This window comes from Salmo trutta, chromosome 24, assembly GCF_901001165.1.
Source record: "Salmo trutta chromosome 24, fSalTru1.1, whole genome shotgun sequence".
Taxonomy (NCBI): domain Eukaryota; kingdom Metazoa; phylum Chordata; class Actinopteri; order Salmoniformes; family Salmonidae; genus Salmo; species Salmo trutta.
The window spans coordinates 2,774,897-2,791,664 of record NC_042980.1 but is presented as its reverse complement, the minus strand read 5'-3'; the positions used below and the strand labels follow the sequence as shown (position 1 = coordinate 2,791,664).

Here is a 16,768-nt window from a genome sequence, read left to right as displayed (position 1 = left end):
TGCCGAAACCCGGGATCGAACCAGGGACCTTTAGATCTTCAGTCTAACGCTCTCCCAACTGAGCTATTTCGGCAGTGAGATGAGAGTCACGTGATACCTTTATGTACTAGGGAAGAGGGAAATAATTATTCAAATCAAATTGTATTTGTCACATGCGCCGAATACAACAGGTGTAGACTTCACAGTGAAAAGCTTACCAACAAGCCCTTAACCAACAATGCTGTTTAAGAAAAAATAAGTGTTAAAGTATTTACTAAAATAAAATGGAGTAAAAAGCTAAAAATGTAATAACAAATCTGTATGTTTCTGTAAACTGTGAAAACGCATCTACAAAGTCATAAAATCATAATATCAAATATAGGCAGCATGCTACATCTACATCTTCATGGATTGGCTCACTTCGGAGGGCCTCCACCCATGTTTGACAGTGACGGGATTCCCGAGCCAACGCAGAGGATTCTGGGAGGAAAGGTTGAGGATAACCGGGAACGTAATTATGGAAGGGGAATCTAAACACCGAACTATTGTCGGTGGAAACACTAAATCCGTCATCTACAATCATATTTCTGTGAGAAGTAAATGGTATCACTCCTGTGCCACAATTATTTCGTGAAACATCAAAAGCGCTCTCTGTATGCGAATGTAACTAACGTTAGCAAGTGTGGCTAGCCAGCCATAGGTGGCCATTGTTTTTGTTTAGTAAACGAAGTGAAAGCAATATAAAACCAGTGTTTTCCCCAGCCGAGGAAGGGCCCAGCAAAGGGGCAAACTGTTTGAGTAATGCGGTTTGGTTTCTCTCGGGAAGATGGATGAAAAGTCCACCAACCAACACCGGTTCTATATTGCTCTGGTGATGGTGTTGCTCTTTGGCGTTATTGTGCTTCAGTACGTTTGTCCTAGCTCCGATTGCCAGCTGTTGCACATAGGATCATTGTCCTCCAGGTCGGGCGGCAATGCCATCGGGTCCCGGGGAGAGGTAAACGACATTGGCCTCAGTGGAAAGGACCCGTACGTCGCTGAGGACGGTGCCCTGGCCCGGTTCGTTCCCCGCTTCAATTTCACAACTTCCGACCTCAGTCGCCTCGTTGACTTCAATATCAAGGGAGACGATGTTATTGTTTTTCTTCACATCCAGAAGACCGGGGGCACAACCTTTGGTCGACATTTAGTGCGTAATATTAAACTCGAGAGGCCTTGTGAGTGTCATGCTGGCCAAAAGAAATGTACCTGTTACCGGCCAGGTAAAAGGGAAACGTGGCTTTTCTCCCGGTTCTCGACAGGATGGAGCTGCGGTCTCCACGCGGACTGGACAGAGCTGACCAACTGCGTGCCGTCCCTCATGAACATGCGTGAGCCACCCAAGAAGCCAGCAGTTCCCAGGTGAGTGTCACTCAAGAGTATAGCGAGGAATGGATTTGACATGAATTGTAGACGAACATTTCAATTTGTTCAGCATCTTCTCCCTATATTGAATCCACAGTTCATATTTAATTATGTATGATCTTTGAGTGGTAACCGTGATTTTGTCTGGTAGTGTTTGTGTAGCTTCTCATGTCTGAGTCAGTGTAAAATGTGTTGTGAGCCAAGTTGTTGGGAAAATTTGTGTTTTTGGGAGGAGTAAGAATTAAATATTGTTGGCACTCTGCATGAACTCACACTTTGAAGGCATGACTGGGTGGGTGGGTTTGGTGATCTGCAGAGAGACTGGGGCAGACCAGTGAGAGGGTTGGGAACTTGGAAGACGGGTGCATACAGAGTCTGTGTCCCAAATTACCCCCTATTATTCCTCTATATAGTCCACTTGTTTTGATCAGAGGCCTTGGTCAAAAGTAGTGCACTTTATAGGGAATAGTATGCCATTTCTGACACAGACTCATTGAGGCCATTTAGTTGGTTATTATTAGTTAGGTGACATTTCAGAGGTGCTGAATCCAAAACCCCAAATATAAAGACAAATGAACTGACCTAGGTCTCTTCTCTCTCAGCCGGAACTACTACTACATCACCATCCTGCGTGACCCGGTGTGGCGCTACCTGAGCGAGTGGCGGCACGTGCAGCGCGGTGCCACCTGGAAGGCCTCCCTGCACGTGTGTGACGGTCGCTCCCCCACGCTGGCCGAGCTGCCCAGCTGCTACCCCGGGGATGACTGGTCTGGCTGCTCTCTGAAGGATTTCATGGACTGCCCCTACAACCTGGCCAACAACCGGCAGGTCCGCATGCTGGCAGATCTCAGCCTAGTGGGCTGTTACAACGACTCGGCCATGAGCGAGGACGAGCGCTGGGCCGTGTTATTAGAGAGCGCCAAGCGGAACCTGCTGGGTATGGCCTTCTTTGGCCTGACAGAATACCAGAGGAAAACCCAGTATCTGTTTGAGAAGACCTTCCGCCTGGCGTTCATCGCCCCCTTCACCCAGCTCAATGGGACGCGGGCGAGCAGCATAGAGGTCGCCCCTGAGACGCAACAACGGATCCGCCAGCTGAACCAATGGGACGTGGAGCTGTATGAGTACGCACGCGACCTGTTCCTCCAGCGCTTCCAGGTGGCCCGTCAGCAGGAGAGGAGGCAGGCCAGGGAGAAGAGGCAGCAGGAGAGGAGGAGGCTTCGAGGGAGGCTGGGGTCAACTAGGCTGGGTATAGGATGGCCGGTGGCGATGTGGCCCAGCGACAAGCCCCAGTGGACAGAGACCCAGGCTGGGGAGGCGATCACCACCCACCTACGACCACCCCCACCACCCTCCCCAGAGATGAAGCAGGGGAGGGAAGGTGGAGAGGCGGTGGAGGCTGAGGTGCAGCTGCCACAGTGGTGGGATCTGGAGGAGAACAGCACCATGGAGGACTACATGGACAATGTCGAACAGTGGCGGTAGTAGTGAGAGGACCAAGCCGAAGAAGGAGTGAGCCACGTGAATTTTGCAGGCTTGCCTTGTCTGCACAGACATTATGAGTGTGTCCCAATATCTCCTTTCTCCCGAAATGTGCACATGTTCACGTCCCTTCGTGATTTTGAAAGGAAATGACTGGTATAAGAAAAATGTGGTTTTGCCCATGCCTACACCAATCCAGCGCTATTAAATATTTGGGGAATAGTGAACAAATGCACACTTCAGGAACAGAGAGATATGGGACACATCCATTTTCAAAACTCAACGCTAACCATGCACAGCTCCCTTTAGCCTGCATCCCAACCTTTAGTCCAGGGGTTCCCAAACATTTTTGGCCCATGACCCCATATGTGAAAATTCTCACGACCCCAACCATGTGAAGTTTACTATGGCGGTCAATTGAAAAACATTCTTAACAGTATTTCTGATTGTATTCTCAACCCACCATCATATACTTTTAATGTGGGGCCATGACAGTCAATTGCAAATTAGTCTGACAAAATGTATCTCATCTCACCAACACTAATGAGAGGGGTGTGCTTGATGCATGTCGTGTCGGAGCTACTCAAAGTCAGGGGACGGGGTCGACAGTGCGCATCTCATCTCTCCTGTCACATTCAAACTGGATCGATATTTGTTTTTAATGCAGACGAGAGCACTGAATCAGCGTACCATGAGTTTTAATACTCGGAGGGAGATGGCACAGTTTCCCCATTGAGTTATGTCTCTCAACTCCTCCATAGTGACCTGTGAATCAGCTGTATCATTTCACTTACCGGCATGTCAACTGCGCCAGGATCACAGTCAAACGGATTTCAATCTGTATAATATTCCCCCCCCCCCCCCCTGCATGCTTGCGTTCAGTTCCCCAAATATGTCTGTTACATAGGCAAGGAGACACATTTTCTTTTCATTACACAGATAGTCAACAAAGTCTGTTTTTACATCCATTGCGAATGACAACCATTCCCCTCTCAATTCTAAAAATCATTCCAACACTACCCCTCTAACCACCAAGCCTCGTGTGAAATGGAACATTGTCATGCTATGATCCCATATGTCCACATAGTTTTGTGAACAGGCTTACGCTATATAGTTTACAATCTAAGTTACCTGCTGCATATCTCCAAGTTCTGTGCACAGCTCTTTTGCAGCCAGTTGCTCTTGGTGTATCCATTATTGCTCAGTGGGTGTGTCATACAATGCGTCCATATGGCAGAGGGAGACACATTCATAACTAGCGTGCAGAGGCCTGCCTGCCGTCCCATGATAGATGGATCCCCAACTGTGCAAAAGCCCACCATTCAATCCCATGGAATCTGTTTTTCGTTAATATAGCCATGGGGCACACTGAACATCCCCTGTGCCGTTTCATGCTCGTGAGTCGTGAGACAGAACAATATGTCGTTGTGAATAGCATCCCCCGACATGTAGTGAACAAAAGTCAATGCATCTCGGCCCTCACAGCTAGCATCCAATTGGAGAGCATAAGTTGGGGAGTTATCTGACAAAGCTATTGATGTGAGTTTATGTGCCTCTGCCTCACCACATTGTTTTCACCATATCAATTGTGGCCGGTAGTATCAAAGTCTCTGAAATAGTGTATGGTTTCATAGCATACTGGGCTTAGCCATTCACCATGGGAATAATTTTAAGTACAATGGTCAAGTGTGGCCTTTTCCAATGATCTAAGGGCGCTCTCTGGTTGAATTTCACCTTTTTAGATTTGAATAATTTTCATCTCGATTTTTAAGGTGAACCACAATGATTTTGAGAGACAAAGACAATGTTATAACAGAATTTTGGAAATTCTGCTGTGACCCCATTTTCATATCAGGCGACCTCTATGGGGTCACGACCCCTAGTTTGGGAACCGCTGCTTTAGTCCATGGCCAGTTTTCTGTTTCGCTATACCTACTTATGTTTTTTGAATGTAATTTGTTTTCGTGTACTTCACTTACCCACATTGTGGCCATGACATTTCTGAGAGAGAATACAGGGCTTGTCCCACTTGGCATCCTATTCCCTAATAGAGTGCACTAGTTTTGACTAGAACCTGGTCAAAATTAGTGCACTATATAGAGAATAGAGTGCCGTTTGGGACAGGCCCACCACCAATCCCATGCCCCTCACAATCACCCATGCCTTCTGAGGAGATCCCTACGGTTCTGGTGCAGAACTGTTGGTTACTAGTACAGAAATGTTTTACTTATAATAATTTTGATATTGAGGTACAGTGCATTCAGGAAGTATTCAGACCCCTTGACCTTTTCCACATCTAGTTACGTTACAGCCTTATTTTAAAATTGATTCAATTGTTTTTTTTCTCATCAATCTACACACAATACCCCATAATGACAAAGCAAAAACTGGTTTTAGGAATAAAAAAATAAATGTATATATATTCCAATGTAAATGTATTATTTAGACCCTTTACTCAGTACTTTGTTGAAGCACCTTTGGCAGCGATTACAGCCATCTAGTCTTCTTGGGTATGACGCTATAAGTGTGGCACACCTGTATTTGGGGAGTTTCTCCCATTCTTCTCTGCAGATCCTCTTAAGCTCTGCCAGGTTGAATGGGGAGCGTTGCTGCGCAGCTATTTTCAGGTCTCTCCAGAGGTGTTCGATCGGGTTCAACTTCAGGCTCTGGCTGGGCCACTCAAGGACATTCAGAGACTTGGCCCGAAGCCACTTCTGCGTTGTCTTGGCTGTGTGCTTAGGGTCGTTGTCCTTTTGGAACATTAACCTTCGCCCCAATCTGAGGTCTTGAGCACTCTCGAGCAGGTTTTCATCAAGGATCTCTCTGTGCTTTGCTCCGTTCATCTTTCCCTCGATCCTGACTAGTCTCCCAGTCCCTGCCACTGAAAAACATCCCCACAGCATGATGCTGCCACCACCATGCTGCACCGTAGGGATGGTGCCAGGTTTCCTTCAGACATGACGCTTGGCATTCAGGCCAAAGAGTTCAATCTTGGTTTCATCAGACCAGAGAATCTTGTTTCTCATGGTCTGAGAGTCCATTAGGTGCCTTTTGGCTAACTCCAAGCGGGCTGTCATGTGCCTTTTACTGAGGAGTGGCTTCCGTCTGGCCACTACCATAAAGGCCTGATTGGTGGAATGCTGCAGAGATGGTTATCCTTCTGGAAGGTTTTCCCATCTCCACAGAGGAACTCTGGAGCTCTGTCAGAGTGAACATTGGGTTCTTGGTCACCTCCCTGACCAAGGCCCTTCTCGCCTGATTGCTCAGTTTTGACGTGCGGCCAGCTCTAGGAATAGTCTTGCTGGTTCCTAACTTCTTCTATTTAAAAATGATGGAGGCCACTGTGTTCTTGGTCTTTCAATGCTGCCTACATTTTTTTGGTACTCTTCCCCAGATCTGTGCCTCGACACAACCCTGTCTCTGAGCTCTACGGACAATTCTTTTGACCTCATGGCCTGATTTATTATTTTTTTGTTTGATATGCGCTGTCAACTGTGGGACCTTATATAGACAGGTGTGTGCCTTTGCAAATCACGTCCAATCAATTGAATTTAACACAGGTAGACTCCAATCAAGTTGTGGAAACTTCAAGGTTGATTTTTATTTTTTAACCAGGCAAATCCGTTAAGAACAAACTCTTATTCACAATGACAGCCTCCCCATGGGACTCCCAATTACGGCCTGTTGTGATACATCCTGGAATCGTACCAGGGTCTGTAGTGACCCCTCTAGCACTGAGATGCAGTGCCTTGACCGCTGCGCCACTCAGGAGCCCATGATAAATGGAAACAGGATGCACCTGAGCTAATTTGAGTCTCATAGCAAAGGGTCTGAATACTTTTGTAAGGTGTATATATTTTTTAATACATTTCTAAAAACCTGTTTTTGCTTAGTCATTATGGGGTATTGTGTGTAGATTGAGGAAAACATTTTAAATAGATTTATTTTAGAAAAAGGCTGTAATGTAACAAAATGTGGGAAAAGTTAAGGGGTCTGAATACAACTGGTTTTGTTTGAAAGAGAATAAGCTATGTTTTTGTTTTCACTGAGATTTTTGTATTTGTATTATGCTACTATTTTTATCATGACTTAATGTAGGTGAAGCTGTTGAATGATTTGTCGGATGACATGCAGCTTACAAATGACTGAGAAAGACTTAAGTGATCGTGCGGAAAGAAACACATTTCTCACTAAATTAGATTTGTATAATTACCTCAATCAGTAGCACACTTGTCTGTTATATTCACTTCTTCTTGTGCTATCCTTGTCTTCTCTTTTGTATATTAAACAAAAATAATTCACTGGTGTCATGTCTTGTTACTAATATGCTTTAGTTTGTTGGTATGTCCACATCCTTACTACACACTTGTCTCTGGTTGGGACAAATGTGAAGTTGCCAGCCAGGTCACAATTGGACCGTCATAATCCAGTTGTCTCATTGTTGCCTTCTCTGTTTGCTCCAGCAGGAGGTGCCAAATCCGTGTGACCACAACTGTCTCCAATGAAAATGTAATCTCTAGTTTTTTAAATAAATCTGGTCTAGTCTAAATGATAATCCCTGTCTGTGTAAATTATACTTTGGATGTGTTACTTGATTGTGCAAGGAATAAATTGATGGAAATCTGAATGCTGCACATGCTACAATAACACCACATTGCACCATGCATAGGTACCATGGGTACATTTTGGAATATTCAGATAGAAATATGCTATGTAGAATAAGGAATCACATCATCTCTGTTCATGCCATTTCTATCTGCAACATTTGGTCACTGAATGTGGCCCTGGCATACAAGTAGGGTTATTCGTAGTTGTGTCTGGCACATCTCATTTGGGTTGAGGTCTGGTGATTGTGGAGGTGAGGTCATCTGATGCAGCACTCCATCACTCTTCTTCTTGGTCAAATAGCCCTTACACAGCCTGGAGGTGTGTTGGGTCATTGTCCTGTTGAAAAACAAATTATAGTCCCACTAAGTGCAAAATCAGATGGGATGCTGTAACGCTGCAGAATGCTGTGGTAGCCATGCTGGTTAAGTGTGCCTTGAATTCTAAATAAATCACTGACAGTGTCCCCAGCAAAGCACCATCACACCTCCATGCTTCACCGTGGGAACCACACATGCGGAGATGATTCGTTCACCTACTCTGCGTCTCACAAAGACACGGCAGGTGTAAACAAAAATCTCAAATTTGGACTCATCAGACTAAAGGACAGATTTCCACTGGTCTAATGTCCATTGCTCGTGTTTCTTGGCCCAAGCCAGCCTCTTCTTATTGGTGTCCTTTAGTAGTGGTTTCTTTGCAGCAATTCGACCATGAAGGCCTGATTCACGCAGTCTCCTCTGAACAGTTAATGTTGAGATTTGTCTGTTACTTGAACTCTGTGAAGAATTTATTTGGGCTGCAATTTCTGAGGCTGGTAACTAATGAACTTAACATCTACAGCAGAGGCAACTCTGGGTCTTCCTTTCCTGTGGCGGGCCCTCATGAAAGCCAGTTTCATCATAGTGCTTGATGGTTTTTGTGACTGCACTTGAAGAAAAGTAAAAAGTTCTTGACATTCTCCGGATTGACTGACCTTCTTGTCTTAAAGTAATGATGAACTGTCGTTTCTGTTTCCTGTTCTTGCCATAGTAGGTGACTACCTCATGAAGCTGGTTGAGAGAATGCCAAGAGTGTGTGCAAAGCTGTCATCAAGGGAAAGGGTGGCTACTTTGAGGATATATTCTAAATATATTTAGATTTGTTTAACACTTTTTTGGTTACTACATGAGTCCATATGTGTTATTTCATAGTTTTGATGTCTTCACTATTATTCTACAATGTCAAAAATAGTAAAAAGAAAGAAAAATCCTTGAATGAGTAGGTGTGTCCAAACTTTTGACAGGTACTCTATTAGCCCAACACATGATACATTTCTGAAATCCTCAAATGTTTCCTAATCACACAAAATGGAATTGTCATTGGGGTATAATTAGGACTATAATAATGGTGTCCCAGTTTGTCTAACCTGCTGTTCCATTCTACCAAATGTGAACTGAAAATATGGATTTGACTCAGTGTACGCAAATATGTGTTATGCCTCCTGTGAATATGATATCAATATTTTGTGTGTGTGTGGTTAAGAAACATATTGAGGATTTCAGAAATGTATCACATGTTGGTCTAACATGTTGGATAGATGTCGAAAGAGGTTACAGAAGACGGAAATGTAAAAAGCGTCTCCCTTATTCCAAATTCACCCTAGATCTTTTGAAGAACTACAGAATGTATAGGTCTATTGAATTGCAAATCAATAGACCAATTTGAACACTTTTTTGATAGAAAATGTTCCCCATTCTTGACTGACAGTTATGTACAGTAATAAGAACATTGGCGATGTGGAAGTCTGAGCCTAGATTTGTACTCTAACTCCTGGCTTCGCCTCATTATAAATATTCAAACCTAATTAACATCTCATCAAAACCTACACGGTGATTAGTCTCCCTAGGCAGACTTGATGGTTCCCACAATGTGTCAATGCTACGGCATACGAGTCTACAAGTTAATGATGTCAATCTGGAATAGAGGAAGTGGTTGGGATAAAGAGGAAGAGGCGAAGTGAGAGGTTTCACTTTTGCCAAAATTTGTCCAAAGTAAGCCCAATGCGTTTCTATGGATTTATTTTGGATCTAAGTTTGTCTCCTGTATTTGCATTTATTATGGATCCCCATTAGCTGCTGCCTTCCTGGGGTCCAGCAAAATTAAAGCAGTTTATACAATTTTAAAAACATTACAATACATTCAATATTTAGGACTAACTTATTCCTTGCCACCAACTGAAACTAACTGCAACTCTTTGTTAAGTGTTGCAGTCATTTCAGTCGCTATAGTAGCTGACATGTACAGTGATGAGTCATCCGCATACACAGACACACTGGCTTTCCTAGTGGCAATTCATTAATAAAGATTGAAACAACTAATGGACCTAGACAGCTGCCTTGGGGAATTATTGATTCTACCTGGATTATGTTGGAGAGGCTTCCATTAAAGAATACCCTCTGTGTTCTGTTAGACAGGTAACTCTTTATCTACAATATAGCAGGGGGTGTAAAGCCATAACACTATTTTTTTTCTACGTCACCACTTACACCATTACCTACATCCGCTTTTTGCTGTTTGTTCCCTAGTTAAATATTCCCGCAAAAACAAAGTTGTTGCTAGCAATATGGAGATCACGGAGGCTGTGTTAATGAGTGCATTTCACAAGTGCATCAACTACCTTTTACTAAAACCACTGCAAGGTTTTGCCTGCATACTTTGATTTCAAATCACCAACATGTTTCTAGGTAAGAGGGACGGATTTGCACAAGCACAACTCCCACTCACTAGTGGTGGGTCAGGTGCTTGTTCACCCGCACCCGGCCACAATTGCTAATAACCCATCCGCAACCGCCCAACTATATGTGATAAAGTGAAAATCTGAGGCCAGCACCCAACCCTAAACTGCAAATATAGAAAATGTGCTATAGGCTACAGTCAAAGACTGCAGTAAGGTTTTTTATTGTTGCCTGATATAGATATGTTTCTGCTTATAATTTCCAATATTTTGGTAGGCTATTTGTTAGTCAACTTGTCTATAATTAGATAAATGTAGCTTTTCTTTTGTCATTATGTTGCCCTAGAAGACTATATAAACCCTTGCTCAACAGATTAATGTAATTGATCGATAGAATGAATGCTTCAATCTAGTTGACGTTGGTAAAGTCTTCTCTGTCATCTTTCGTGGAGCAAAGACGTTTAGGGACTGGGGAGAAAATACAACAAAGCCACAAAAAAACGGGAAAGATTTTCTGTGCAAAATGTCCAAATGACATCTCAGTTTGACTGGCTATAAGGAAAAAGAAAGCTATGAAAAAAACCCAACGTGTTTCTGATAAGATTTCAGTTCGGCTTCAATGCATATTTGATTTTCTTGAAATACTATCACCTTTTATGACCCTTTTATGATGAAGACATCACCCCTTCAGATGGTATCTAACTGAGCATTGCATTCTCTCATATCATATTTCTCCACTCCTGTTTGCAAGTCCAAATATTGCCTACATTTGGTGTATAATTTTACTCCAATAAATGTTTAATTCTGCAGGAGTTATTATTAAGGCTATAGCCCTATTCACACTGGACTAGTATTACTAGAGAACATTGGTTTTGTATTACCCCAGAATGTCCATTATTCCAGAGGACAATTCAGATGGGATTAGTTTTTTCCAAACTTCCCCTGTAATTCTTTCATTTTTTTCTATAAATTGACTGTAATGACTGAAGCCTAGAGGTTTTTTTCTAGGCGTGAATATACAGTGGGGCAAAAAAGTATTTAGTCAGCCACCAATTGTGCAAGTTCTCCCACTTAAAAAGATGAGAGAGGCCTGTAATTTTCATCATAGGTACACGTCAACTATGATAGACAAAATGAGAAAAAAAATCCAGAAAATCACATTGTAGGACTTTTTATGAATTTATTTGCAAATTATGGTGGAAAATAAGTATTTGGTCACCTACAAACAAGCAAGATTTCTGCTTCTCACAGACCTGTCAATTCTTTAAGAGGCTCCTCTGTCCTCCACTCGTTACCTGTATTAATGACACCTGTTTGAACTTGTTATCAGTATAAAAGACACCTGTCCACAACCTCAAACACACTCCAAACTCCAGTATGGCCAAGACCAAAGAGCTGTCAAAGGACACCAGAAACAAAATTGTAGACCTGCACCAGGCTGGGAAGACTGAATCTGCAATAGGTAAGCAGCTTGGTTTGAAGAAATCAACTGTGGGAGCAATTATTAGGAAATGGAAGACACACAAGACCACTGATAATCTCCCTCGATCTGGGGCTCCACGCAAGATCTCACCCCGTGGGGTCAAAATGATCACAAGAACGGTGAGCAAAAATCCCAGAACCACACGGGGGGACCTAGTGAATGACCTGCAGAGAGCTGAGACCAAAGTAACAAAGCCTACCATCAGTAACACACTACGCCGCCAGGGACTCAAATCCTGCAGTGCCAGACGTGTCCCCCTGCTTAAGCCAGTACATGTCCAGGCCCGTCGGAAGTTTGCTAGAGAGCATTTGGATGATCCAGAAGAGGATTGGGAGAATGTCATATGGTCAGATGAAACCAAAATATAACTTTTTGGTAAAAACTCAACTCGTCGTGTTTGGAGGACAAAGAATGCTGAGTTGCATCCAAAGAACACCATACCTACTGTGAAGAATGGGGGTGGAAACATCATGCTTTGGGGCTGTTTTTCTGCAAAGGGACCAGGACGACTGATCCGTGTAAAGGAAAGAATGAATGGGGCCATGTATTGTGAGATTTTGAGTGAAAACCTCCTTCCATCAGCAAGGGCATTGAAGAGGAAACGTGGCTGGGTCTTTCAGCATGACAATGATCCCAAAAACACCGCCCGGGCAACGAAGGAGTGGCTTCGCAAGAAGCATTTCAAGGTCCTGGAGTGGCCTAGCCAGTCTCCAGATCTCAACCCCATAGAAAATCTTTGGAGGGAGTTGAAAGTCCGTGTTGCCCAGGGACAGCCCCAAAACATCACTGCTCTAGAGGAGATCTGCATGGAGGAATGGGCCAAAATACCAGCAACAGTGTGTGAAAACCTTGTGAAGACTTACAGAAAACATTTGACCTGTGTCATTGCCAACAAAAGGGTATATAACAAAGTATTGAGATAAACTTTTGTTACTGACCAAATACTTATTTTCCACCATAATTTGCAAATAAATTCATTAAAAATCCTACAATGTGATTTTCTGGATTTTTTTTCTCATTTTGTCTGTCATAGTTGAAGTGTACCTATGATGAAAATTACAGGCCTCTCTCATCTTATTAAGTGGGAGAACTTGCACAATTGGTGGCTGACTAAATACTTTTTTGCCCCACTGTATTTCAAGAAGTCCAGGCGATAACAAGCTACACTGAATATGAGGTTGGTTCCCAAGTTTCTAAACCATACGAAACCATCTATTAACACCAACGTTTGCATTAAATAGGCCCAATATTTTAGAATTATGTATTTGGCGATATTCATTCGCACAAAACGTATAAACATAAGCATTCACTGTGAAAGTCGGTACACGTAGACCCTTCATATATAGGCTATGCGCAGGACTTCATTCAATTTATCTAATAAGTTATTGTTTTCTTGCTCAAACCGCGAGCAACACCTGTCAAACATTGACATTTCTCTCAAACACAGAGATGTCAATTCGCACGGGACTAGTATTATCAGAGGATTTGGAGTTTGCCAAAAAACAGTAGGTTATTCTGGTTAGTCAATGTACAGATTTCAGTTTCCATTTAACCCATCTAAACAGTAGGCTACAGTTCCCTTGACATGCCATAGGCCTATTTGAAGTCCTGTCTTGTGACTGTTGAATTTGTATAGAGCCTCACAATCACCACACATAACATAGCCGGCACTGCTATCATCCTCTTTTACAACTTCACCAAATATTTTCCAAACATTACTTTTCTGGCCCTCCCTTCTCTTTATTTTCAACTCTCCTTTTGCAGCTTTTGTCTTATTGAATTAAACTTCGACAATGTCCTTTTTGCCTCAGTGGATTTAAGTTTTTCTGCCCATTCCCGAAAGCATTATTTGGCGATTGGCTGTGTAGACTATTTGGCCCGCATGCAGTTAAGCCCTGAAGTTTAAACGTATGCAGTAACACCAGACAGCCTAAAAAAATGAAAGAACAACCTTAATGTAGCCTATATAAATTGCCCAGTTATTATACATTTATGGATTTTTAAGGTATTGTTTCTTTTTATTCAACCTGCCCTTCAGCCACACAATATTTAATGACCCAAAACGAGACTACACAGTAATCCCTATTTTGAATCCCACCGCACCCTCTCCGCTATGCAATCTGGTTTCAGAGCTGGTCATGGGTGCACCTCAGCCACGCTCAAGGTCCTAAACGACATCGTAACCGCCATCGATAAGAAACATTACTGTGCTGCCGTATTCATTGACCTGGCCAAAGCTTTTGACTCTGTTAATCACCACATCCTCATCGGCAGACTTAGTAGCCTTGGTTTCTCAAACGATTGCGTCGCCTGGTTCACCAACTACTTCTCTGACAGAGTTCAGTGTGTCAAATCGGAGGGCCTACTGTCTGGACCTCTGGCAGTCTCTATGGGGGTACCACAGGGTTCAATTCTTGGGCCAACTCTTTTCTCTGTATACATAAATGATGTCGCTCTTGCTGCTGGTGAATCTCTGATCCACCTCTACGCAGACGACACCATTCTATATACTTCTGGCCCTTCTTTGGACACTGTGTTAACAACCCTCCAGACGAGCTTCAATGCCATTCAACTCTCCTTCCGTGGTCTCCAACTGCTCCTAAACACAAGTAAAACTAAATGCATGCTCTTCAACCGATCGCTGCCCGCACCTGCCCGCCCATCCAGCATAACTTCTCTGGACGGTTCTAACTTAGAATTTGTGGACAACTACAAATACCTAGGTGTCTGGTTAGACTGTAAACTCTCCTTCCAGACTCACATCAATCATCTCCAATCCAAAGTGAAATCTAGAATTGGCTTCCTATTTCGCAACAAAGCATCCTTCACTCATGCTGCCAAACATACCCTCGTAAAACTGACCATCCTACCAATCCTCGACTTCGGCGATGTCATTTACAAAATAGCCTCCAATACCCTACTCAACAAGCTGGATGCAGTCTATCACAGTGCCATCCGTTTTGTCACCAAAGCCCCATATACAACCCACCACTGCGACCTGTATGCTCTCGTTGGCTGGCCTTCACTTCATAATCGTCGCCAAACACATTGGCTCCAGGTCATCTACAAGACCCTGCTAGGTAAAGTCCCCCCTTATCTCCGCTCACTGGTCACCATAGCAGCACCCACCTGTAGCACGCGCTCCAGCAGGTATATCTCTCTGGTCACCCCTAAAGCCAACTCCTCCTTTGGTCGTCTCTCCTTCCAGTTCTCAGCTGCCAATGACTGGAACGAACTACAAAAATCTCTAAAACTGGAAACACTTATCTCCCTCACTAGCTTTAAGCACCAGCTGTCAGAGCAACTCACAGATCTCTGCACCTGTACATAGCCCATCTTTAATTGAGCCCAAACTACTACCTTTTCCCCTACTGTATTTATTTATTTTATTTATTTTTGCTCCTTTGCACCATATTATTTATATTTTAACTTTTAACTTTCTTCAAACTACAAATCTACCATTCCAGTGTTTTTCTTGCCATACTTTATTTACTCTGCCACCATGGCATTTTTTTGCCTTTACCTCCATTATCTCACATCATTTGCTCACATTGTATATAGTCTTATTTTTTTTCTACTGCATCATTGATTGTATGTTGTTTTACTCCATGTGTAACTCTGTGTTTTTGTATGTTGTCGAACTGCTTTGCTTTATCTTGGCCAGGTCGCAATTGTAAATGAGAACTTGTTCTCAACTTGCCTACCTGGTTAAATAAAGGTGAAATAAAAAAAATAAAAAAAATCCCAACAAATGTACTTACCTTTGCCTTTGTGGGTACCTTATGTGACTGTTACAGTACCTGTGCTTATTATTTAAAAAAATGTAACCTCAGTAGCTGATTAAACAGCATGATCATTACACAGGTGCACCTAGTGGGGACAATAAAAGGCCAGTCTAAGCATGCAATTAGCATGCTGGCTGCAGGAATGTCCACCAGAGCTGCTGCCAGAGAATTGAATGTTCATTTCAGGTGCACCTAGTGGGGACAATAAAAGGCCACTCTAAGCATGCAATTGGCATGCTGACTGCAGGAATGTCCACCAGAGCTGCTGCCAGAGAATTTAATGTTCATTTATCTACCATAAGCTGCTTCCAACGTTGTTTAGAGAACTTGGCAATACGTCCAACCGGCCTCACATCCGCAGAACACGCGTAACCACACCAGCCCAGGACCTCCACATCCGGGTTCTTCACCTGCAGGATTGTCTGAGACCAGTCTCCCGGACTGCTGATGAAACTGTGGGTTTGCACAACCGAAGAAGCTCATATGCGTGCTCATCGTCCTCACCAGGGTCTTGACCTGACTGCAGTCCGGCGTCGTAACTGACTTCAGTGAGCAAATAGTAACCTTTAATGGCCACTGCCACGCTGGAGAAGTATACTCTTCATGGACGAATCCCAGGTTTCAACTCTGTCAGGGAGATGGCAGACAGTGTGAATGGCATCGTGAGCGGTTTGCTGATGTCAATGTTATGAACAGAGTGCCCCATGATGGCGGTGGGGTTATGATATGGGCAGGCATAAGCTATGGACAATGAACACAATTGCATTTACCGATGGCAATTTGAATGCACAGAGATACTGTGATGAGATCCTGAGGCCCATTGTCGTGCCATTCATCTGCCACCATCACCTCATATTTCAGCATGATAATGCACAGCCTCATGTTGCAAGGACCTGAACACAATTCCTGGAAGCTGAAAACATCCATGTTCTTCCATGGCCTGCATACTAACTAGATAAGTCACCCAATGAGCAGGTTTGGGATGCTCTGGATTGACGCGTACGACAGCGTGTTCCAGTTCCTGCCAATATCCAGCAACTTCGCACAGCCATTGAAGAGGAGTGGGACAACATTCCACAGGCCTCAATCAACAGCCTGATCAACTCTATGTGAAGAAGATGTCACACTGCATGACACAAATGTTGGTCACACCAGATACTGACTGTATTTCTGATCCACACCCCTACCTATTTTTTAAGGTATGTGACCAATAGATGCAAATCTGCATTCCCAGTCATGGGAAATACATAGATTAGGGCCTAATGAATTTCTTTCAATTGACTGATTTCCTTATATTTACTGTAACTCAGTAAAATC

General features: G+C 43.4%; 1 protein-coding gene and 1 non-coding gene across 2 annotated transcripts; one reads left to right on the top strand and one right to left on the bottom strand.

Annotated features, from left to right (window-relative positions):
* Positions 1–73, bottom strand: trnaf-gaa (transfer RNA phenylalanine (anticodon GAA)). Its single transcript has one exon. It is a non-coding gene; the product is annotated as a tRNA-Phe (tRNA).
* A 364-nt stretch (positions 74–437) lies between these two features.
* LOC115160596 (heparan-sulfate 6-O-sulfotransferase 2) lies at positions 438–4,326 on the top strand. The gene is made up of 2 exons (XM_029710786.1): positions 438–1,380; positions 1,986–4,326. Exons 1-2 carry the CDS (start codon positions 806–808, stop codon positions 2,866–2,868), a joined length of 1,458 nt encoding a protein of 485 aa, XP_029566646.1. The 5' UTR covers positions 438–805; the 3' UTR covers positions 2,869–4,326.
* The last annotated feature ends 12,442 nt before the right edge of the window (positions 4,327–16,768 follow it).